At 36.3% G+C, this 24,483-nt stretch overlaps 5 protein-coding genes and 1 long non-coding RNA gene across 8 annotated transcripts; 4 read left to right on the forward strand and 2 right to left on the reverse strand.

Moving 5' to 3' along the window:
- Nucleotides 1-526: 526 nt before the first annotated feature.
- LOC106135017 (esterase FE4-like) lies at nt 527-2,967 on the reverse strand. Its single transcript, XM_013335177.2, has 3 exons — nt 2,801-2,967; nt 1,098-2,407; nt 527-716 (listed from the first exon to the last, which is right to left on the reverse strand). The coding sequence occupies exons 1-3, from the start codon at nt 2,915-2,917 to the stop codon at nt 548-550; spliced, it is 1,596 nt and encodes a 531-aa protein (XP_013190631.1). The 5' UTR covers nt 2,918-2,967; the 3' UTR covers nt 527-547.
- A 556-nt stretch (nt 2,968-3,523) lies between these two features.
- Nucleotides 3,524-6,960, forward strand: LOC106135019 (esterase E4). Of its 3 annotated transcripts, none has more exons than XM_013335178.2 (3): nt 3,524-3,691; nt 3,771-5,077; nt 6,653-6,960. In XM_013335178.2, the coding sequence occupies exons 2-3, from the start codon at nt 3,840-3,842 to the stop codon at nt 6,819-6,821; spliced, it is 1,407 nt and encodes a 468-aa protein (XP_013190632.1). In that variant the 5' UTR covers nt 3,524-3,691; nt 3,771-3,839; the 3' UTR covers nt 6,822-6,960. The 3 variants fall into 3 exon arrangements, with proteins under 3 accessions (XP_013190632.1, XP_013190633.1, XP_013190634.1); XM_013335179.2 differs by having other exon boundaries at nt 3,524-3,611; XM_013335180.2 differs by having other exon boundaries at nt 3,524-3,599.
- Nucleotides 6,961-7,503: 543 nt separating this feature from the next.
- LOC106135021 (10 kDa heat shock protein, mitochondrial) lies at nt 7,504-8,203 on the forward strand. The gene has a single exon (XM_013335181.2). The coding sequence runs from the start codon at nt 7,741-7,743 to the stop codon at nt 8,050-8,052; it is 312 nt and encodes a 103-aa protein (XP_013190635.1). The 5' UTR covers nt 7,504-7,740; the 3' UTR covers nt 8,053-8,203.
- An 888-nt stretch (nt 8,204-9,091) lies between these two features.
- On the reverse strand, nt 9,092-11,000 carry LOC106134948 (glucose-fructose oxidoreductase domain-containing protein 1). The gene has a single exon (XM_013335100.2). It carries the CDS (start codon nt 10,828-10,830, stop codon nt 9,625-9,627), a length of 1,206 nt encoding a protein of 401 aa, XP_013190554.1. The 5' UTR covers nt 10,831-11,000; the 3' UTR covers nt 9,092-9,624.
- Nucleotides 11,001-15,942: 4,942 nt separating this feature from the next.
- On the forward strand, nt 15,943-16,807 carry LOC132902255 (uncharacterized). The gene is made up of 2 exons (XR_009657069.1): nt 15,943-16,440; nt 16,629-16,807. It is a non-coding gene; the product is annotated as an uncharacterized LOC132902255 (long non-coding RNA).
- A 1,611-nt stretch (nt 16,808-18,418) lies between these two features.
- LOC106134978 (neurogenin-1) lies at nt 18,419-23,597 on the forward strand. Its single transcript, XM_013335131.2, has 4 exons — nt 18,419-18,707; nt 19,905-19,992; nt 20,448-20,595; nt 22,866-23,597. The coding sequence occupies exons 1-4, from the start codon at nt 18,608-18,610 to the stop codon at nt 23,136-23,138; spliced, it is 609 nt and encodes a 202-aa protein (XP_013190585.1). The 5' UTR covers nt 18,419-18,607; the 3' UTR covers nt 23,139-23,597.
- Nucleotides 23,598-24,483: the final 886 nt, after the last annotated feature.

Raw genomic sequence — 24,483 nt, forward strand, 5'->3', positions numbered from 1 at the left:
CCTTAATTTCTCGTATATTGGCTTCTTGGGCCCTGGCCAGGGTTCTTCTTGTTTCAAAGATGCGCACTTTTTCTATTTTTATTATATGAGCGGAGCGGTCAATTTGCGGCCATATTTTTTCTTCAATCACTAATTTTCAAATTTGAATTGAAATGTTCTATGGCTCCATTCGTAAGCCGTCGAGTGTTGTCGAGCTCCGAAGAAACCACATATGCTGTCACTATCGTATTGTGCGGAATGAAAAGGGATAGGAACAGTAAAATAAAGCGGCGCGTTCAGTAGATTTATCACGTTTCCGAGACAATAATCTCGAAGAGACTTGAAGAATGAAATTATTATACTCGTAAATATGATAAAAATTACGTTAAACATGATATGAATATTATAAATACATATCATTAAAAACTACGATAAATTACAAGGAGTTAATGAAACTGTAACGGATTAATTCTTTCTTATCTCACCAACATAGAACGTCTATAAAGATTAGTTATTTCTATAAACTTAGACATAGGAAAACAATAGGAACAAATATAAGTACGTATAATTATTTCCCGTAATACTTTTCGTATATTTCTTCGAAGAGTGCCATTCTTTCGGGATACGGATGATTTTCCATCTTCATGTCTTCGTTTAGCAGAAGGTAGTTCATGTTAGACGCTGTGACCGGTTCCCAGTGCGTGGTTATAACATCATCTAGTGCAGTAATCGGTTTTCTGTAATAAAACAATAATTTCAATAAGATACTGTGGAAGCTAAATACGTACATAAAATTCTACCTCCAACACAGACGGGAAAACAATCCAGGGTAGCTTTGGTTTTAAAATCCTACAGTTTTTATCTTTATCTTGTGCCTTGACTGAATAAATGCTTTTCTCATTTTTTTATCATTAGAAGCCACTAGGTGATTCATGATGTGATCATGATGAAATATAATAAATCGATAGATAAACTCATTATCATCATCATTATCTATTGCCATAATATTGATAATATTATAAAATTAATTATCGATTTTAAACTTACACGTATGTAGATCACCTTTTAGGGAAGACTAGGCCAATACATTCATGTTCTAAACAAGAGAAAAATCTTACCCGTGTTTAATAAAATTAGTGTAGAACGACAACAGTCTCTGTGAAGCTATGATGTCTGCTTTAGAGGATTTTATATCCTTAAACTGCTCAGTACTCTTAACGATGTATCCCCAATCGTCTCCGTGACAAGTACCTTTGTAGCCTTCCAGGGCTAAGGCTTTCTTTACCATAGCCAAATTGCCATCGTATGCAAACTCATAGAAATACACGCGCGGATTATGCTTAGACATCAACTTCGCAGCTTGATAAATTCCCGCAAAAAAGTCAAAATCAGAGAAAAATTCAATAGCAAATTCATCAGGCTCCGAAAATCTGTCTAGTGATAAGTAAACTTTTTTGAACCTTTCGTCGTATTTAGCAGCCGTGACGTCATCCATTGGAAAATATGCTTTCAAAAATTCACCAAAATTCTTATTATTCTCCAACTTTTGTAAATTTTGTGGACCTAATTTTGCAACAATCATACCCTCTCGAGTGCAAAAGGAGGTCAGGTATGGTACTTTTGCAAAATCACCTCTTTTGAGTAGTTCGTACTGTGATTCCTCTAAGAACGCCTGCCAACCATTTGGTTTCTCTATGCATGGACAAAACCCAAAGAAAACACCACCAGGCGTCTCCTCATCTATCACTAGTTTATCAACAGTTTTCAGTAAATCTTCGATTGGCATTTCTCTAAGGAACTTTAACATCTCAAGATCGTTCGATATTTTTTTCCCTTTTAATGCTGTAATTTTACGACTCATTTTTTTCACGATATTGGTGTGTGCCCATGGTGAAATTGATGAACCGGACTGCGCAATCGCTTTATGAAAAAGCCCTCGAGACATTGGTGAAAGCACCTGATATTCCACCGAGGCTGCTCCCGCACTTATCCCGTAAATGGTCACATCGTTGGGGTTACCGCCAAACCTACTTATGTTGTTTTGAACCCACTTGAGTGCAAGACATTGATCTTTTAACCCCATGTTTCCTGGAGCTTCTTTCAGATCCAAACTTAAGAATCCTAACACTCCAAGTCTATAGTTCAGGGTTACTACAACGAAGCCTCTTTCTATAAAACTACCATGAAGGTTTATTTCCTCATAATCTGTTCCATTGCCATAAATAAACCCTCCTCCATGAATGAATACTAAAACAGGTCTTGGTGACGAGCTTGCAGATGGAAGCTCAGGAGTACATATGTTAAGATATAAACAATCCTCATTTCCAGTGACCTTTTTTTCAGTCGCCAACATACCCAACTGCGAACAAATGTTGCACGGTTTGGTGGCATCTCTTATTCCTACCCATGGTTCTGGTGGTAAAGGATCCTGAAAAGATTCATTGTATTAATAAAACAAGTTTAAGTCTGCGACTAGTCTCGTATAAGAGAGTGTTTATTGCAAATTTGGGTAAACTACTCCCCAGTAGCTCGCTAGCTTAGGTCTTATTGCACCGGGAAGATGACCCAGGGGGCGATGGGGTTATCACATCCCAACGCCTTTGTAAAACTTTGATTTCACATAAATTTTTCGTAACTATAAATAAAACTCAATGTTTTTAGAAACTAAAAGGTTGCACCGATTCCAAGCTATTTCATTAGCATCAAGTCAATAAACATATTATTTATAGACACTAAGATTGCTTTTTTTAATATTGATACTTAACTTACTAGTATATCTTGTTTATTTACTTACATTATAAGTATAATGTAAACAACTTACTGAGAATCTCAATCGACCAATCGGAGGTTTAGCGTAGGGGATACCCCTGAATATAAACTCGTTGTCACCCTGGATTCCCTCTAATTTCCCTTGATTTATCTCTATGATTGGACCCATTTTACCAAGATATAGCCGTCACAAGCTACCAACAAAACATTAAAATAAATATACACACTTCGTGCTCATTTATAAAGGTAGCAGCAGACCATGATTTTTATCATCAAGGTTTACAACAAACATGCTGATAAAAAAACATCTATTCGATTGAGTCATGATGAATCCAATTTTTTTTTATTTACTCATGGTGATGATTTAATTTTTCCAAAAAATTTTGTTTTTTATAATATTTAAACAAAAGCCAATATTTAACTAAGCAATGATTAGTATATATTATGCATAATTGTTAATTAAATAAATTTATTTTCTTTTTGTTTATTTACGAGGAATTTTTGAGGAACCCCGATAAAAGGCATTCTGACCTAAAATAAAAATCGTACTTAGTACCATTCACGTATCACTAAAGTCTTCCTTTTCATATTTGAGTAGTAAGACCTCCTCCCTTATTTATCTTTTACGACATTTGTGGGTATTCGTTAAATAATTCTATGCTAGCCCCTGGATACTTATTAAAATCAACCTGTCGTGATGATATGAAACTTTATCTATGTGATGTTATCGGTGTATCCTATAAATGGTTGTTTTGTTTATTTTAGCGTTAGTCATTTGCCAATGTGTGTTGTGATTTGAGTTATAATAATACAAAATACAGCAATGGGACCAATTATCCAGATTGATAATGGTAAATTGGAAGGTATTCAATGTGATGATAATACGTTCATGTTCAGAGGTATTCCTTACGCAAAGCCCCCAATTGACCAATTGAGATTTTCTGTAAGCATTTCGCCTCTTCATGTCTATTGCATTTGCTACTTTAGAAAAAGAAACAACTTCACAATCACATTGTTTTCAGGACCCCTTACCACCATAGTCATGGGAAGGAATACGAGATGCTACCAAACCGTGCAACACTTGTATACAAATGGATACTTTCACTGGTTCGAGAAAAATAACTGGGAACGAGGACTGCTTGTATTTGAACGTGTATACTCCTGAACTTCCTTCCAAGGTTTCATCTCCACGACCGGTTATGGTATATATACATGGAGGAGGTTTCGCTCAAGGAAATGGAACAGATCATGATCAGGTCAATTTACACGGAAATTTCGTAGAAAGGGGCATAGTCGTTGTATCTTTAAATTATAGACTTGGAGTTCTAGGATTCTTGAGTCTGGACCTTAAAGAAGCATCAGGAAATATGGGATTAAAAGATCAATGTCTTGCACTCAAGTGGGTTAAAAAAAATATAAATAAATTTGGTGGTAACCCCAATGACGTAACTATTTATGGAATAAGCGCCGGGGCTGCATCGGTGGAATATCAAATGGTTTCACCAATGTCTAGAGGGCTTTTCCATAAAGCAATTGCTCAATCTGGTTCATCAATGTCACCGTGGTCTCAAAATAATATAGTGAAAAAAATGAGTCGTAAAATTTCTCATTTGAAGGGCAAAAACTTTTCAGACGATGCTGCGATGGTACAATACTTAAAAGGAATGCCTATCGAAGATTTGATTACTACAGCAGAAGAAGTATTTGCTACCGAAGAGAAGCTTGATGGTTTTCTGTTCGGATTCTGTCCGTGTATAGAGAAACCAAACGGATGGCAAGCGTTTTTAGAAGAATCAGAATATGAACTGCTCAAGCGAGGCGACTTCGCTAATGTGCCATATATGGCCTCCTTCTGCTCGCGTGAGGGTGCCGTTATAGCAGGCGTTGCTCCAAAAACATTGAAAACTATAGTGACTGACAAGAATTTCGGGGATCTTTTGAAAACATATTTTCCAATGAACGAACTCACGGCCGCCGAATATAACGCCAAATTTAAATCAGTTTATTTGTCACTAAACGCAAGTTCCGAGCCCGATTCATTTGCTATAGACTTTTTCTCAGATTTTGACTTTTCTGCTGGAATTTATCTATCAGCTAAATTGATGTCTAAATATAATAAATCTGTATATTTATATGAATTTGCTTATGAAGGCAATTTGGCTATGACTAAGTTGCTAAAGACCCCTACTTATAAAGGTACTTATCATGGGGACGACTGGGGATACATTGTGAAGTACGCTGAGCAACTTGCTGGCATTCAGCCGTCGCGGGACGATGAAGTAACTCGTCAAAGGCTACTCGCATTCTTTACCAATTTCATCAAATATGGGTAAGATATCGAAAACGTATAAGTCTTCTTCTTGCGTCGTAAACCTCATTACTGAGGGTCGTGAACTCCCCGGAGACAAGTCAGTTTAGAGCGCACTACGTCTCTCCACCCTGCCCGGTCCTTAGCGGTGTGGAGCGCCTCATGTAGGTCCTTATCCAGAGTCGAACGTATTTGGTCAGTCCATCTAAGTGGGCTACGTCCCCTTGATCGTTTCCCCTCTACCTTGCCGGTGATCATCAGCTGTTCCAAATTGTCACCATCTTTGCGGGCTATGTGGCCAAAAAATTCCAGGATTCTTCGTAAACAGATGGTGGAAAGCCTAGTTTGGATGTTGAGTTCACGAAGAATAGACCTGTTTGTGCGAAATGCAGTCCATGGAATCTGGAGCATCTTTCTCCAGCACCACATCTCGAAAGCATTAATGCGGTTACGATCTGCTTGTTTTATAGTCCATGTTTCGGAGCCATAGCTAAAGATGCTAAATACTAAAGTGGTCACTAGCGAGATCTTCGTCTTCCGAGATATGTTGCGATCCTTCCAGATTCTTTCCAGTTGAGACATTGCATTTTTGGCCATGCCAATGCGTCTCCTGATCTCTTTTTCACATGAGCCTGTGTTACTAATATTAGCACCCAAGTAGATGAAATTATCCACCGTTTCCAGACCCAGAGCACCAGTCAGATGGAGTGAGTTGGCGCGGTCAACTACCATGACTTTGGTTTTAGAGTGGTTGATTTTGAGGCCCAAGTCCATGCTGATCTTTTGCATTTTAGTAAGGAGGCTCATCATCTCGGCCTCGTTAGCTGCCAACAAGGTTGTGTCATCAGCGTACCGGAGGTTTGTGATTCTGGTGCCGCCGATCGTGACACCACCTTCCCAGTTTTCCAGAGTCCGTCTGATGATATACTCTCCGTAGATATTAAATAGAACAGGGGATAATATACAACCTTGCCTGACGCCTTTTTCAAACTTAAAAGGCTTGGAAGTAGTTTTTTCGACCTTTACCTCACCCTGGCTGTTCTGGTAGAGTGTATAAGTAGTTATAGCTTAATTAGTTCGTCATATCCATCCGCTCTTTGACATCGGTACCATCGTGCAGGCAACTGTGCAGTGTCTGTCAAAAAGAACGTAATGAAAATATCGTTATGGACGTTAGACGTTCAGTTAACGCCAAGTCTGAATTACAATTGAACTGCCTGGAGTAAGGTTAATTTTGTAAAAGGTCGGCTCATAGTAGGTCTTCTGATGACAATGGTCACAATTTTTGAAGAATTAATTAACTTAAGGTTCCATGCTGGTCTGGTAGCGAAGAAAAACAAAGTGTGTGCCAGCTGCTTCTCTTCCCGTGCAGATTGTAAAAATTAATCAAGGGAAAGAAAAATAAACTTGGGAATCTTCTTTAAGGCGATGGGTTTATATCAATATTTGAATATTAATTCAATCATTAAGAACGGCACGTGGTGCAGCCTTTTCAAGCCTTTTTACTGTTGGCCCTGGCTATCCTGTAAAGGTTAAAAGACTTGATTAAATCGTGACATAATATAAGAAAATAAAATTCTTTTTTTTTTGTTTTAGAAAACCAACTACGGAGGTGAATGAAGTCATCACCACGCACTGGGAGCCGGTTGAGTACTCCAACGTTAAGTACCTGGTGATAGATCAAGACCTAAAGATGAAAAGCGAGCCTCTCAAAGAAAGAATGCGGTTGTTTGAAGAATTGTACGAGAAATATTTTGGGAAATAATTTAGTGTCTTATTTCTTTTATTTTTTCTAAATTAAGATTTAAAATCAAAGTTGCATGGTGTCCTTTATATATTTAACATACTATAGTTGTTTTGAGTTGGTTTAAGTACAGTAAATGATTGTTCTGTGTTTGCAATGATTAGCCCGTAGGCCCTAGAAAACAATAATCAAAAAAAAACTTTAGAGAAAACTTAAGAATCACACATAGCAAAATCATAGGACCTTGAAAAAAACATTTACCTTCCACTTTCGATACATCAATCTGCCAGAGGTATTTATTTTTTATACCATCACCAATCCTTTTCTATGGTGGTCAATCCTTTTCTATGCCAGTACTGACATATTATATATAGGCATGAAAAGTTGTGATGAAATGAATCAATCAATCAAATAGGCATAGAAAATTGCAATTTATCGCCATCTTTCGGAGATGAGAGATAGAAGTTTACATCATCTGTAGTGCTCTCTATCGAATATTATTTACATTAAAAACTAAGTATATATGCTTCGTGAAGTACTTCACTATTCGACAATAGATGGCGCACATGTGTATACATTTTTAATGTATTGTATAATTTATTTATTAAATATGTGTTTACTTATTTAATAAGTAAATGTGAGAAAAACACTTAAATTAATAAAATTACCTACTTATAATAATTTCTTTATAAGTATTATTTAAATAAATGAAAATTTTTAAGCAATGGCAACACTGTAAACGCATGGTGGAAATTCGATGAAAATGAATTTCTGATGAAAGAAACGTCAGTCAAGTCAATCAAACGTGCGTGAAACGAAAGTTCATTCGCCGGTGTCCGAAGAAGTCCGAATATTCTAGATAAACCGATAAACTGACTGAAAACCCAGCTTCAACTGTTTTTTATTGAACATCTATTTTGTGAAGAACTAAGTAATCGAAATGTCTGGAGCTATGAAAAGACTTATTCCCCTTTTGGATCGCGTCTTGATCAAAAGAGCAGAAGCTGTAACCAAGACTGCTGGTGGCATCGTCATTCCAGAGAAAGCACAGTCGAAGGTATTGCATGGAGAAGTAGTTGCTGTAGGACCAGGATCCAGAAAAGAAAATGGCGAATTCATCCCAGTTCTAGTCAAAGTTGGAGACAAGGTTCTTCTACCAGAATACGGCGGCACCAAAGTATCGTTGGACAACGATGAGAAGGAATACCATCTGTTCAGAGAATCTGACATTTTGGCCAAGATCGACAACTGAACATAACATTACTGAATAGTTTTAACTTGGATGATTCTGATTTTAGTTACTAGAAGTTGTAGTGAATGAACATGATGTGATTGTGTAATAATTGGATGCTGGGGCATCGCGTTATCTGTTGCATTTCTTATTATAACATTGTTATTTAAAATTTGTGTATTATTTTCCCAGTTACCTATCCTATTGCCACACTAATACTTGGGTTAGATGCACAGCTATACGAAACTTAAGATGTGGTAATTTCAGATCATATCGCCAGTAAATCACTTGTATATACCCTTATTGATAAACATGGTGAGAAACATACTAACCTATCACTCACCCACATTGACATAACCTCTAAAATCATAAGAAACTTTGAAGATAATGAAATAACCGAATGCATACTGCAATTATTTATTTATTGGCTATTAAGTATGTAGTGATTTAAATTATATTTAAAAATCACAGGTACTTGTATTCATATCCGAACTTAGATTTCTTGTAATGACTGGCAAGTAGGGTTATAGTACTATGCAGTCAGCAATTATATATACTTAAGTATTCTGCTTGCTCTGAATCTATTATAAAATTCACAATGAGTGTCCGAACTTCCCCCTTGTGTTTGCCTATTTACAAACTTTGAAAAGATATAGGCTAATTTATGGACTTTGAAATTTGTTCCATAAGGGGTCTCTAGAAGAGAAAGAGAACAAAACTCAAGCAGTTTGTGAAAAGCTTAACTGGAAGGTACAGAGGCCTTTAAATTGGCCTGACACTTGGATGATGGTAAGTAGATCGCCATTACAAAATTTTACATCAGAAAGGACCTTTTATAGGCATTTCAATTAGTAGGTAAGTACTGTGTTAGTAATAAATGTTGTGCTCCAATTATATCACACAACAACTAGTCACATTCTTATCTCTTATCAGGCTTGCCTTGTCATCAGTAAGAACTTGCATAGAAAGATACTTTGATAGTAGGTAGTTGAAACATTATTATGATGATTGACTTGAACAAAGTAGGTAGTCTTATATTCCCTTAATAACTTTCTGAAAATACATCAATGACACCTTTTATTTATGGGATGTATTATAAAAAATATATATTAGGTACAATTATCAATAAAAAAAATTAATTAAAGCCTGTGTTACTTAGGATTTATATTGAAGTTGGTATTCCTCTTAACACATTTTGAGGCACACCCTAAACTATTTCTCGGATCATACTTTTGGTTGCACAAAGGACACATCAAGAATTTTACACAAAGTATGCTTTTTATAGTCTTCAGAAATACCTAGTTACTAGTTATTTTTTTTTATACATCATGAAAAAAGCTGATTTATAATAAGAAAAATAAATTAACACAAAAGCAAGGTGCAAAACCAATAAAATAATAATAATTATAATAAACAGAGATTGTGCATTATAAATTATTAAAAACATTGAAAAATTACAATACAAAATACTACATTACAAGATACAAATAGTACAATACTGACTTTCATTTTATTATTCAGTCTAAATCAGGATTACTTAAAAAATTAAGGTACACAACTCATGGCATTTCTTTAAATGGTTAATTAACTAAACTATTGCAATGATATGGCGGTGCGTCTCACGGCAGCAGATAAAGCTGGGTTTGGGTCAGGTGGCTCCGTCAACAGGTGTACTGTAGTCCAACAGCCATCTTCATTTGATTGCCGTAGAGCCTCCATAGTAGCCTGGACTCTCTGCCCGTCTTCAAATGTTGCCGCAGCCCTCACTGGCTCTTTCACCCAATCCATTTGTTCTTTGACTGGCAAAAATGCCTCTTTCAAGGCGCTAATCATTTTACAAAGACCTTTTATATATGGTTTTGGAACTACACTAGAAGCACAACTTAAATCTTCAACATCAACATAAATCACTTCTTCCTTATCATGAGGCCTCTTTCCTTCATCTTCAGTAATATTTTTTGTATTAATCTTGTGCAGTTTCCCATGCAAGTCTCCTCCTCGCACCACCAAGTAACCTTTTTTGCTGCAAACATAAATCTCTTGATTGAAACAAGGGCCTGGTAAATGGTTGTTTACGGTGGTTGTCACCAATAAACCCTTGTCCATTTGTAATTGAAATGTACAAAAATCTGGTGCAGTAATCTTTCTTATACCTGACACTTTAGGTGTTTCATCCACAAAAGTCCTCAATACACCATGGACTTTGACAACTTTTTGGCCTGTGAGAAAGGTAACTAAATCAATTACATGACTCCCGACTAAAGTTAGAGAACCTCCTCCCATTGTGTCATCACATAACCAGTTGTAACTGTCACCTAACAAAGGCCCCATTTGTACTCTCACATCTATCAAAGTCAATTCCTCTGGATCACCCAGGTATCCTTCTTGAATACTCTTTCTCATGTGACTAAATGCTGGCAAGAATCTAAGTGAATGATTTATTATAGAGATTAGAGTAGGGTAATACTGTGCTGCCCGAACCATTTTCAGGGCTTCAGCCTGGCAAAGACCAGCCGGCTTATCACAAACGACATGTTTTCCTATGCCCAGAGCCTTCACAGATATTTGAGCATGCAAATTTGGGGCGCATACTATAAACACAAGATTGACATTTTTCTTTAGAAGAACATCATCTATTTTGTTGGTAAAAAATGGGATCTCTAGCTCCTTGGCTGCTGTTTCGGCTTCTTGCAGGGTGACTCCCCATATCGCTTCAACTGAGAACCCTTTTTCTCTAAGAAATGGGACCAGGACTTTAGCTATAGCGCCTGTACCGAAGACGCCAATGCCTGGTAGCATATTATCAACCTTTTACTGCATGAAGAAAGCAACAATTCTATTGAGATTTTATCACCAAATGATAATAACGCCGGTTAATTTATATTTACGGATTACAAACAAAACCTCAGCTTTAAAATTATCAAAGATCAAAATAAATTCAATGAAACGATACGAAGATAAAAAGTGACAGATTAAGTACCTACAAAATTAACAATTCGGATTCGCTGCGCGTGACATTGAAGTTAAATATTTGACATTGACGGTAGCAACATGCATTATAGATTTATTATCTATATATATAAAACTCTTCCGTTACTGAGTGACTGACTGACAGACAACGCACAGTCGAAACTACTGGTCGTAGACAGCTGAAATTTGGAATGTAGGTTCCTTGGGATATGTAGGGGAGCACTAAGAAAGGATTTTTGGAAATTCAACCCCCAAGGGGGGGAAACGGGATAAACTGAGCCGGGACTGCGGGAAAGTTCTAACGAGATACCGTGGCCCCGGAACGCAAAGGGCAACTGAAGGAACGAGGTGGGTTTTAGTCAGTAAAAGTCTGACACTCCCTTCCGTTCCACCCAGAGCGGGAGAGGTCATTTGATGATTTCCCATCCTTAAAAAAAAAGACTTTGTATGACAACTTTCAGTCGTCTCTTTAACATACATAATTATGTACATACATGCATAACATTAATAACATCACGCCTTTAAATCCCTATTTTGTGTTAACACTACCCATACAAACAGCTACGAAATTTGTCCGCATCCATTTTCACCTAAATTCTTAACGTTAATGAGATTTACTTTTTATTATCAGGTCAACCTAATAGCCTCACATGTACGTATAACTTCGTAAGAATTTTCTTTCAACTCCTAACCGTTGAGAAGTTGTACCTTCCATCATCAGCTCATTCACATGGGATGATGACTATCAGACGCAAATACTTAAACAGATCTATGAAATTGTCAAAAACGTAATTGCCTGTAAATTTGAGGTTTGCCCTTGATTTCCCTGGAATACCATCATCAGATCCTGACTAGGTAACAACGGGACCAACTTGAAAGTATACTCTACCGAACAAAAAAAGAATCACGTAAATCGGTCCATAAATCTCGGCGTAATCGGTATGCATAAATAAAACACCCGAATTTTATTTTCTATTAACTATCACGAGTTGTGTCAGCTCTCCCTCTAACCTGTTCATACTGGTAAATAATAAAAAAACTAAAAATATTGTTTACAAGGAAATCCTGTAAGGCCTCTTCGTCCTATAAATCCTGTTTTTTTTTTCTTTTGAGACAATGATTTTGTCTCGCTTTACTTTTTCTATATAGATTTGTATGTATACTAATATTATAAAGAGGAACAATCTATTTTTTTATATGTTTGTTTGTTTACACATGTAATCGATAAACTCCGAAACTACTGAATCGATTTCAAACATTCACCATTAGAAAGCTACATCATCCCTGAGTAACACAGGCTATATTTAATTCCAGTTGTAACAAGATTTCAGCCTGTGGAAGAAAAAGCCCTGTCGAGATCATTAAAAAACGCTATATATAACCGAATTACACGTGGGCGAAGCCGCGGGCGTAAAGCTAGTAATCTATATATATAAAACTCTTCCGTTACTGAGTGACTGACTGACAGACAACGCACAGTCGAAACTACTGGTCGTAGACAGCTGAAATTTGGAATGTAGGTTCCTTGGGATATGTAGGGGAGCACTAAGAAAGGATTTTTGGAAATTCAACCCCCAAGGGGGGGAAACGGGATAAACTGAGCCGGGACTGCGGGAAAGTTCTAACGAGATACCGTGGCCCCGGAACGCAAAGGGCAACTGAAGGAACGAGGTGGGTTTTAGTCAGTAAAAGTCTGACACTCCCTTCCGTTCCACCCAGAGCGGGAGAGGTCATTTGATGATTTCCCATCCTTAAAAAAAAAGACTTTGTATGACAACTTTCAGTCGTCTCTTTAACATACATAATTATGTACATACATGCATAACATTAATAACATCACGCCTTTAAATCCCTATTTTGTGTTAACACTACCCATACAAACAGCTACGAAATTTGTCCGCATCCATTTTCACCTAAATTCTTAACGTTAATGAGATTTACTTTTTATTATCAGGTCAACCTAATAGCCTCACATGTACGTATAACTTCGTAAGAATTTTCTTTCAACTCCTAACCGTTGAGAAGTTGTACCTTCCATCATCAGCTCATTCACATGGGATGATGACTATCAGACGCAAATACTTAAACAGATCTATGAAATTGTCAAAAACGTAATTGCCTGTAAATTTGAGGTTTGCCCTTGATTTCCCTGGAATACCATCATCAGATCCTGACTAGGTAACAACGGGACCAACTTGAAAGTATACTCTACCGAACAAAAAAAGAATCACGTAAATCGGTCCATAAATCTCGGCGTAATCGGTATGCATAAATAAAACACCCGAATTTTATTTTCTATTAACTATCACGAGTTGTGTCAGCTCTCCCTCTAACCTGTTCATACTGGTAAATAATAAAAAAACTAAAAATATTGTTTACAAGGAAATCCTGTAAGGCCTCTTCGTCCTATAAATCCTGTTTTTTTTTTCTTTTGAGACAATGATTTTGTCTCGCTTTACTTTTTCTATATAGATTTGTATGTATACTAATATTATAAAGAGGAACAATCTATTTTTTTATATGTTTGTTTGTTTACACATGTAATCGATAAACTCCGAAACTACTGAATCGATTTCAAACATTCACCATTAGAAAGCTACATCATCCCTGAGTAACACAGGCTATATTTAATTCCAGTTGTAACAAGATTTCAGCCTGTGGAAGAAAAAGCCCTGTCGAGATCATTAAAAAACGCTATATATAACCGAATTACACGTGGGCGAAGCCGCGGGCGTAAAGCTAGTATATAATAAATCACGTACCTAAATACGGAAGTTTGTGGGTATTTATGTATGGATATTTGTTGCTCTTTCACGCAAATACTACTGAACCGATTACGATGAACTTTGGTATGTAGGTAGTTGAAGAACCATAATAATACATAGATTGATTCCACGCAAACGAAGTTGCGGGAGTCTTCTAGTTTTATATATGCCAGGAAGCAAATGATGGAACATAAATTCAACATCAGTAAGAAAAATGTGAAAACAAAACTTCGCGAGCTGTACGGCTGTCCAAACAGAATATTTACACTAATTCTTCAGTTCCAAGTGTGGCCATGGATGTCGTAAAAGGCGACTAAGGGATAGGCTTATAAACTTGGGATTCCTCATAAAGGGGACGAGCTAGCAACCTGTCACTATTTGAATCTCAATTTTATCATAAAGCCATACAGCTGAACGTGGCCTTTCAGTCTTTTTAAGAGTGATGGCTCTGTCTACCCCGCAAGAGGTTCTTCCTCTTATGGTGTCCTCTTCTTATGAAAGTTGCTGATCATCAAGGCCACCTGCACTCTTGAGATCGCTGCTCATTCCTTCAATTTTGCATTGCATGATGGTTTGAAGAACTCCGTACTTGTGGCTCCTCTTTACATGTAAGTAACCAAAGTATTCCAGCTTGTTCGTTTGTAGATATAGCTGCATGTAGGTTATAAATGGTATCTAGTAGTATCTATAAATTCATGTAAGTGGAACAAAGAATAATATTTATTTAGAAAACATTCGACTTCACCGTAAGTAATACTGGATGGCGCTTAAAACGAATGTGTTCGTCGGGCGTTAAATTCAATGCTTTGATATCTGCCACCTGGATGGAGTAGGGCTGCTTCTCTTTAAAATAAAACTATATTATTTTGTTACTGTGTAAAGTTCTATGCAATAAAGATATTTCATACATACATGTATTGCTGATTACTTATGGATTTCAGTTTGATAAAGGTAAGGTCATAAAAAGTACTGTACTCACGTAGCTGATCTCGTATACAAAACTAGGTAACCATAAGTATATTTTGACTTTGAGCGTTCTGTAATCTGAGAAATGTACCTCGCGTCCTCAAAACTGCCGTTAACTTTCCCTGGGTAATTTCAGGAAATCTCTCCTAGTGAATCCTTAGAGATAAAGAAGCCATTTTCTTAAATGTTTAAACAGCCATTTACTTGAACATTGATTAATATAGTTAGATAAAACCTACCAAATATGTTTTGTTTAAAATTAATTGTTTTCACAACAGTCCGTATTATTTTCATAAATAAAATAATATTGCATTCCTAATAGGGCAAACTGTTGTTATAATTAAATGTATTTCTATGCATCCACGTGTCTACACAGTTAATCAATAAATATTTTTGAGTCCGAGTTTATATGCCAAATTTCAAGTCTCCAGACCCAGCAATTGGGGCTGTGCGTTGATAAGACAGTCACACACTTTGACATTTTATTAGATATGGATAGAGGTTTACAGAGTTTAGATGCAAATGTGTAGGCGTCTAAATTTGACAGCCCTATGTAAATCCTATTTACAGTGGCAACAGCAATCCGTCCAACTTCCAGTCGTTGTACTCGATCACCTCCATAATTAGGGCTGACTAATAAGCGAAGATAAACATTAAAATAAATGGACCAAAGACCAGTAGAATTGTCAGTAGTTTTGAATAGAATAGCGTCCACTTTTTATCCTATCATCTCTTAGTTCAGAGTCTGATTCTTATATGTAAATACTTCAAAAATTGGGTCGACATTTTGTATACCTAGATACTTATCCCACGTTTCAGTAACTCCGTGATTTTCGGACGTATACAAATACAATTTACTTATTGTTACGAAGTGGCTGTAAGAAGCCCTCCAGTTCTAGGTAGGCCAATCTGAAGAACCCCAATTTTATATCAGGCAATGCAATGATTCTGCATTATAACTATACATATATATAATTTAATTCTACTGAAGAAGCCATACCTACATACTTCGATACTTATTGAAAAGCCATAATTTGAGCGGAGGACTATATAGGACCGTGTGATTCCCGACACTAATTGAAAAAATAATAGGACTACTCCATCTCTTTTCCATGGTAAAAGGCGACTAAGGGATTAGCTTATATACTTAGGATTCTTCTTTTAGGCGATGGGCTAGCAACCGGTCACTATTTGAATCTCAATTCTATCTTTAAGCCAAACAGCTGAACGTGGTCTTTCAGTATGTATGTATGACTTATATAAATATATCGATATATAAATTGAACGATATATCACAACCATAGATATAATATTATTACGATTTGTAAAACCGGAACACAATACTAAGCCTTCTCGTCCTTCTACTCCTATGAAGAGAAGCCCGCAGGCTTCCGGGACCCCTCCAGGACACAACCGGGATACCTGAGTATAGGGGGAAGTCCCCTAGCGCCGAACGGCAGGTAGTACCGAACGAATGCGGTACCTTTAAAAATAAGCAAACGAAAGCGGTCATTTGTGGTGAGAAAGCAAGAGACAAAGCTAGATAAGCCGCGGGCGGCGCTGCAGCAGTCAGTTATGCTCAGAGCGGCCGTGAGAAGAGATGCATTCATTTTGCGCGGGAACGTGACGTATCATGTACATAAGAAAATACCGGTTCTTACAAGATTTACGAGTGGAGACATTCCTATTAGAGTTTAAGTTGTCTTTGGTAAGTATTAATGCAATTTTAGTACTTAAAACTAATATTAAATAAGTACGTTTGAGTTAATTCTCATATTCATTTTTTTCTATGAGCCCCTAGTACCGAACAGTGTATTTTCCCCTATGACCGAACAATTATTTTTCTGCAATTATTTTATTTTCATTGATGTTAAAAATTTCATTTTATGGTTTCAGATAATCTTATATATTAATAATGGTGAGGGCGAAAAAAGGTCGTTCATCATTCAAAACTCCAGCCTTTGGACAGGTCGTTCATGAAACCCTTTAAGAATGCCTATAATGAACAATGTGGGATGTGGATAAGAGCTTATTCAGGGGCTAGAATTACTGAATTCGATATTGCTGGACTTGTTTCAGAGGCTTTTAAAAAGGTAGCACATTATGACATAGCAACAGCATTTTTGACGAAAATATTTTCAGTGATTTGGATTATTTGCCAAGCGAAATTACGAATATTCCAATGGAAGAACGTTATGAAAATCTAGCCTATCCATCCAGTTCTTCACGTGCAGATTTTGAGGAAGTGATTGATAGACATGCCCCTAGTATTCCTCAAAATTTACTGGAACAAGCGCCTGTTGTGGATATTTTACCAGAAAGCCCATTAATGTCGGTTGCAAGAAAAACACAAGTCTCTCACCTCAGCCTTCTTTTAGCAAAGTTCCAGAATCAGTGCAACTCGTGTAAAGAATGGGCTCAAGAGGCATGCGCTGATATTCCAGAGTGCTCTGACATGTATATTTGTGACAGGTGTAACCTTTACTAAAAGTGTTAGGTCATAAGGACCATTTTTAGGTATGTTCGGTACTAGGTGCCACAGAATGATGAACCAAAAATTAATGCCCATGATTAGCTATAATTTTCACTAAGAATTTGTATTCTGTTAATTTATTTACATGTCTACGATTGTTGTGTACCCAATAATGTGAAATAAATTAATAGAAATCAATTCGTATTTTTTTTAATGCCCTCTAAGCTTAGGTGTTCGGCACTGCGGGACTTCCCCCTATATGTCATAAAAATTATGACGTGAAGAGTTTATTCAAGAAAGGCCATATTTTGCGAGATGGTGGAATTTATATTTTAATATAAAAATAATAATTTCTGAAAATAATTACCGTTTATTTTAAACATGAGAGGGTTCGTTTCGTAGCACGTGTAGGGAAAGACGAAGTCGTCACAGAAAGTATTGAGTGTCGCGGAAGTGTGCGGCACCCTGTCACTTTTTGTTTAATTTTTTCTTTGACAGCGCTAATTGCTTCACGGTTTTGGTTGCACAAAATTATTTCTCACAATAATTTACATTTTATAGCTAGGTTGGTTATCTCTATTCTCATAATTACTTAGTTTACTATTTATTAACTCACCAAAATTTTACCAATGTGTCTTGTCTATGCTAACTAAATTTAGGATCTGACTTACTGTGTGTTACTGTTTCTTTGTGATACTTAATCAATAATAATCATGACTTTTTTAATGTACATATTTTCGAGACCAAAGTTAGGTACAATATAAGTACAAATTAGTGGTAATTACAGAAAATATGCAACATGTGGTTTACAGCATGGTAGACCAAGATGGCCTTACCAAACCGTCCAGTTTAGACTTAAGGATTTCAAGCATATATAGCACTTACCAACCTGACAATATTTTTTTATTTATTTCCCAAAACTAAATTTCTATATAGCAATTATTTGAGTTAGCAAACAAATAAGATCAATCAATCAAAATCAAAATCAAATCAATCAAAATAATTTATTTGTAAATACAGGTAAGATAGCAAACGAATTTACCAATTAGTAGCATGTAGTAGGTTGACTATAAAAAGTGAAATGGATAAGGATGGGTGACATATCCATCTGTACGCTAGTCATTTTGGGATTTTGGGATAATCCTGGATTGTAGGGAGGGGCATCGAAAAGCGCCGCCCAACGATCTACTACCTACGCCGCCTTGCGCCAGCGCATTTCATACGACACCAATCCTGTAGTTCAGATAACACATTTGAAATAAAAATATGTGCGCAGAATTCAAAATTACAATCTAGGTATTTTTAAAATTAGAAAATCGTAATAAATTAAAAGTAAATCTGAAGAATGTCTTAACAACCAGTGATGTGATATATTTTTTAATTAAATGTGTGTGACAACAAAATGCCGAGGAAACGCGCCAATAGATCTCCCCCTGTCGAAAAACTGTCGGATGAAGCTGATGACGATGACTACTTCTTTGATGACTCTCAATCTAGTTCTGGTAAGTAAAAAAATGGTGTAAGTAAAAAACATTGTTATTTTTACATATTTCGAGTGTGCTTCAAACTTCACTAAGCAGTCACTGGCAATTAAGTGAAGCAATTTCAAAAATTTAATAATTGTAATATTTTTTATGATTGGAAATTCCGACGGCTTTGATTAACGCGGAAACGTAGCTTACGAGCAATAATGCATCGTTTTGTTTTAGATGTATGGATTCCAAAGAATTATTAAGATATTTGCTCCATTGTCATATTTTTGCCCTTTTCCTGTCAATTCAAAAGCCTTTATTACTAATTTACAGATTTACAAATACATATACAACTGTAATAATAAAAAAACACAGTCTCCATCTGCGTGTCTCTTTGACACAAAGGCCTCCTCCAGATCTTTTCACTTTTCACTTTCACAAGGCCTCTTATCTTTAACGAACCTTAATTCTAACAACTTCAATTTAAAATCTTACTTATTTAATGGAATTGCATACAACAATGGAAAAATTCAAAACAAAATTATAATTTCGGTACAGGACAATTAATCGTTCAATTTGATAAATTACCTCCGTTAAAAATGTAAGCTACGATTTGCTACGAGCGCGCTACAGTTATGCTACGAAAAATTAAAAGATTTTTACCTCTTCAAAATAAATAAGTAGGTATATTTACATATATTACTTATTTCCGTTTGCGGTTTGGCTCGCGTAAACTTTTAACTACGTGTTTTTCTGATATCTCTTTAGCAGATTTTGTATGAAAAGTTGGGAAACATCCATATAGGACTTAGCGCAACAAACGTTAGCACTAGAAGCATAGTCACTATTAAATAGAAATCACAATAGAAAAATGTTTCCATGGATAAGTACTTACTTCGTTATCCTCCGAAAGTAAATCTGTATTTCAACACACGTTAGATTTGTAGGTGGAACTGCTCTTAGCTTAGATGATTCGCATTTTGTTCACAGGAAGCATTACTTTTATTAATTTCCTAGGAATTGTATAAAATGACGGATTCCGTGCATTTCCGATATTGGTATGGATTAATTACTTACTTAAACAGACCTAACTCCCTCGATAGCAACGGAAGGTGAAACCATGAACACGCAAAGATGAAAGAGATTTGGTTGATTGATACACTCGTATACACTACACTATTGTGGGGGTTATGTAATTTGCTAAAAAAATAGAAATTTTCGTTGCAGGTCGAAGTACACAGGAGCCCCAACACAGAAACGCGGCGAACGCACGAGAAAGGGCCAGAATGCGTGTTCTTTCTAAGGCATTCTGCAGGTTCGTGAAGACCTAGAGAACATATTCGAGCTAACTTCCTCAGCTAGTATTAATTCTGGTTTAACCCTGATCTATGTGGAGAGGAGCACGGGCTACGCGGTTTGACCATGAACCTGGATTGGGATTTTACACGAAGTGACTTCCCGTAAATCTCCGCCACCTTTACAGGAGAACCTTATCCATATTGAATCTAAAGCTGAAAAGCTGGTCTAGATATTTATCTATATGCATCCTTTGGTGAAGTATCAAACTTGCAGATGCAGGGGAACCTTAACCAGCTTGCATCAATATAATTTACTTCCTTGAAATGACAATGAGTGAGACTTGTTCTACAGGTTGGAACATCTTAGCAGGAGACACTTACCTATCTACCTTGGGCCAATTAACCTTACCTTCTCTCAACATCGAACTTTCAATGAAAGATAAAAGGCTATCTACTTGTTCTCGTTCTTTAGATTGAAGACAACCTTACCGTGGGTCCCAGCAGACACCAAGCTGTCCAAACTGGACACGCTGCGGCTGGCAGCCTCCTACATAGCACACCTGCGGGCGTTGCTGCACGAACCGAGATCTGCGCACACGCCGCCGCATCCACTTAGCTTGGTAAATAGTTTGATGACAATCATCTCATCATTAATTAGATATAGTAATCGAAAATAATAATTTAACACTACTGAGTTATAAGAAATAGTGTTTCGTGGGCCTGTCTGCAATGTGAATAGGTAAATATGTAGTTTTCCACGGAGTTGTAAAACTGTATAACAAGATGAAACGGTTATATTGAATTGGTGACTATGGTGCAGTGCAGTTATCCATTTATTGTGACTACTTTTACTGTTTCTATAATAGATAGATAGATAGACTCTTTATTGCACCATAAGAAAAAGAAAAACAGAAAAAAAAATCTATACTAATATTATTAAGCTGAAGAGTTTGTATGTTTGAACGCGCTAATCTCTGGAACTGCTGGTTCGAATTGAAAAATTCTTTTTGCGTTGAATATTCCATTCATTGAGGAAGGTTTTGGCTATATAACATCACGCTGCATCTATAAGGAGCGAAGAAATAATGGAAAATGTGAAAAAAATCGGAGAAATTATTCATCCTTGAGGGCTTCAATGATGCCCAAAATAACTATTCCACGCGGACGAAATCGCCGGCACAGCTAGTATATAATATTAGGCACCCGAATCCTATACAACGTAAAAAAAATCTTAAATTATTTTGCTAAGCGATTAATTAACAGATCTTCCACAAACAACATATTAATCACAGCACGAAGCTATTAGACGTCACTCAGTGCTTAACACGCGGGTTTAAAAACGCACCGCCCACATGTCCCGCAACATCGCCGTCTAATTGTTCACAATTTATCCCCCTGTCACACTTGTCATCCCGTTAATTCTTCGGGATAGAGGCACGAGTCCCGGCCGCAATGAATCACAGGCATTTGCTAAAATCTGTCGTCGATGGATTGTGCCACGTTCCACGAAGGCCCACAGCTTTTGATTGATAGGGGGATTAAACCATCTTTGAAGAAATGTTGAAACTAAGTTATATTATGTATCAACAACGTTTGCATAGAAAGTCAAATAAATTTTGCATAATCCCGTCCCGTTGTCTATGCAATCGCTTGGATTGTTGGCAGAAAAAATTGAAAAAAGCTTTGAATTAATACTTGGACGCCTTGAAACTTTGATACTTATAACAAACCTACATCAAAGCTTTTGCCCGGAATTCGATAACTTAGTAAGTTAGTCTCCTTTTTCTTTATATCTTAAATTATTGATCTAACTTTTGCATTGACAACATCGTGGGTGTCCTCAAAGTCCGTGGCCATTTTTTAAACAAACGCTGTTGTAAAAAAATAAGAGTCTCTTGGAATCCTTTCTTAAAACATAAACAGTGGAATAAACTGGAGAGATAGAAACAAAAAGGTTATGTCAACAAACTTCATCGCGAGCTGACCAAAAGTTTGCAGCTGTTCGGATTATAAATAAAGTTTATACCCGGACGTTAACGCGTTTATTGTTTTTCTTCATCCTTTGTCTTTGCTTCAAACTACATAGGTTAGGTAGATACTCAATTGTTTTGAGGTATATGGTACAAAACATTCATTACTTTGGAAATAAAGTAGGAATGATTTTTATTCATAAATATAGAATTTGGTTGCACCGGCGCGAGTCCTTTATATTTTGAATGTCCTTTAATTTCCTAAATGTTTACCTTACTTAGCCCTAGATAAAAATGACGGTATTTTAATCCACCACGTCCCTGAACTAAACATAAATTGTCTCACAGGATCGACCTCTACATGTGGTGCCCAAAAGGGCAAAAGTGTTTACTTGCATGGATATAAAAAGTGCGGTCAAGCTGTATAGTACGCAATAAATGAGCATATTCACACTTGATACTGAACTGGTTGGGGGGTCTCAAACACTTTTGGAATAATGACAAACAGTAAATGGACTAACACATGGTAGGAGGTGAAGAGGTTGTAAATATCTACACAACCCGGTAGTCATACAAAATGGACAAAAGTTAAAAAAAATTTGAATTATTGTTAACGATAAAAGCTGATGATAGAACTATTGATAAAGATAAAAAAAGACGGACCCCAGGCCCAAAAAATGTTCCAGGGCAAAGATTATAGCATCTACCTATACCTAACTGATTTTAAACTTTCGCGTTGCATTATACTATTTATTAATAAAAACCTGTTTTATTTATAAATAAGTAGTATACCCACTTACTAAGTTGGAAGTAAAATCAGTTGATAAATAACGATAATTTTATTTAAATTCAATTGTGTTAGTATTACTTCAATTAACAATTGACAGAAAAATTGGTAACTTTAATAACTTAACTTCCAGGCTTGGCCTTTCGCCTTCCAACACGGTGGCAGCATCAGCTGTTCCATTTCTCAGAGGTGGAACGTGAATCAAGGTAATGAAAGCAGCCGAATGGAAACTCAACAAAGGCCTTGTAACGTCCCGAACGGGGCTTGCAATGAGAATTACACCCAAGACTATTGTGAAAACGAATATGAAGAGAGGTGCTATGAGGACCTGACGAAGGAATCATGTGGCCAAGTGCAATACTGCGAGTATGGGTATAACGAAAATTATTATAATATGAGAAATTAGACAAAATTTATAAAAAATGAAACTATGTGTCAAATTATAAGCATTCTTTAAGTTAGGTAATTAGTGGAAATTATCCGTCATATCGATAACTTCTTTCGGGAGGGCGTAAAATATATTATCTTGACCCTTAAATATTTTTTTTTCTATAATAATTAAATAAACCATATTTGCATATATACTGTACTTAAATATACATACTGTACTGGCGTTCTTGTAAACGCTGTAACGACGTCATTCAATTTGAAATATAGGTGCAAAAGGGGGTAAAAAAGATCTAGCTGGGTCCCATGTCTGGGAAAATGCATTCGTTCGATCGATCCCCACCAAAGGATAGTTTTATTTTTGTTTTAATTATTTATTATGGATCTTCTAACATCCACCAGTTGATGTATTTATACGAGTCAGTACTTATATTGGATATCAAAGCAAAATTACAACAAACCAAAGATTATAATAAAAAAAAACAAACTTATTTGCTTATTATTTTACTCCCCTTAATACCTAACCTATTTCAGAGTCGGAAATCTATTTGAAAGATTAGTAAATAGTACAAAGTGGGTAACATAATACGTTACAAAGTGGTCTTCACATCAGCCGCCGCCAACCTGACAAAACAAACAAATTGCTCGCCGTCGGAGAAACAGAAAACATTTCTACCGGAAACAAAACAAAATCTGCGTAGCTGGATAATTATATAGGAAAATGTTTTTTAGTTAATTCAGTACGTATAAATTGACAGTGTACCTTATTGGTAAAGTTAACATATATACATATGTATATCTTATTTGGTTTTTGTCCCTTACGAGGTAGACAGACCCAAATAATCTCATAAAGTCTGCAAGGCCACGTTCAACTTTTTAAAAAACAATATAAGAACAAGTAAAAAAAATTAATCAATTCCAATCTATTTTTGACTAGCTTTTGCGGGGCTTTGGACTCGTGGGAATGTTCAGAAAAACAGTAGGTATTTTATTCCTATGTCATTCCTTGAGGTCTATCTATCTGTGTACTGTCATCAAAATCGGTTCTTTAGTTTAAAGTATGTAGTTGTGTCTACGGGAATAATTAATTTAAAAAAATCCTAATGGCACTAGTGATGCATATCATTTGGTCCATGAGGAAAACGTGAGTTTTTGAGTTTATTCGTTACAAGCATAAAAAATACAAGTCTTTTCTCTGTATTAGTGTGGATTCGACACTCCCAGATAGTAGTAGACAGTAAATGTCTGTTTAGTTTTAGAAATAATATATTATTAATAATACAATCACTGCCAAAAATTTTAAGAGTTCCCACAATTTATCCAAGTTCCCATTTTCACAAGTGGTTATGGAGTCAACTCCGAAT

Source organism: Amyelois transitella, chromosome 11 (genome assembly GCF_032362555.1).
Source record: "Amyelois transitella isolate CPQ chromosome 11, ilAmyTran1.1, whole genome shotgun sequence".
Taxonomy (NCBI): domain Eukaryota; kingdom Metazoa; phylum Arthropoda; class Insecta; order Lepidoptera; family Pyralidae; genus Amyelois; species Amyelois transitella.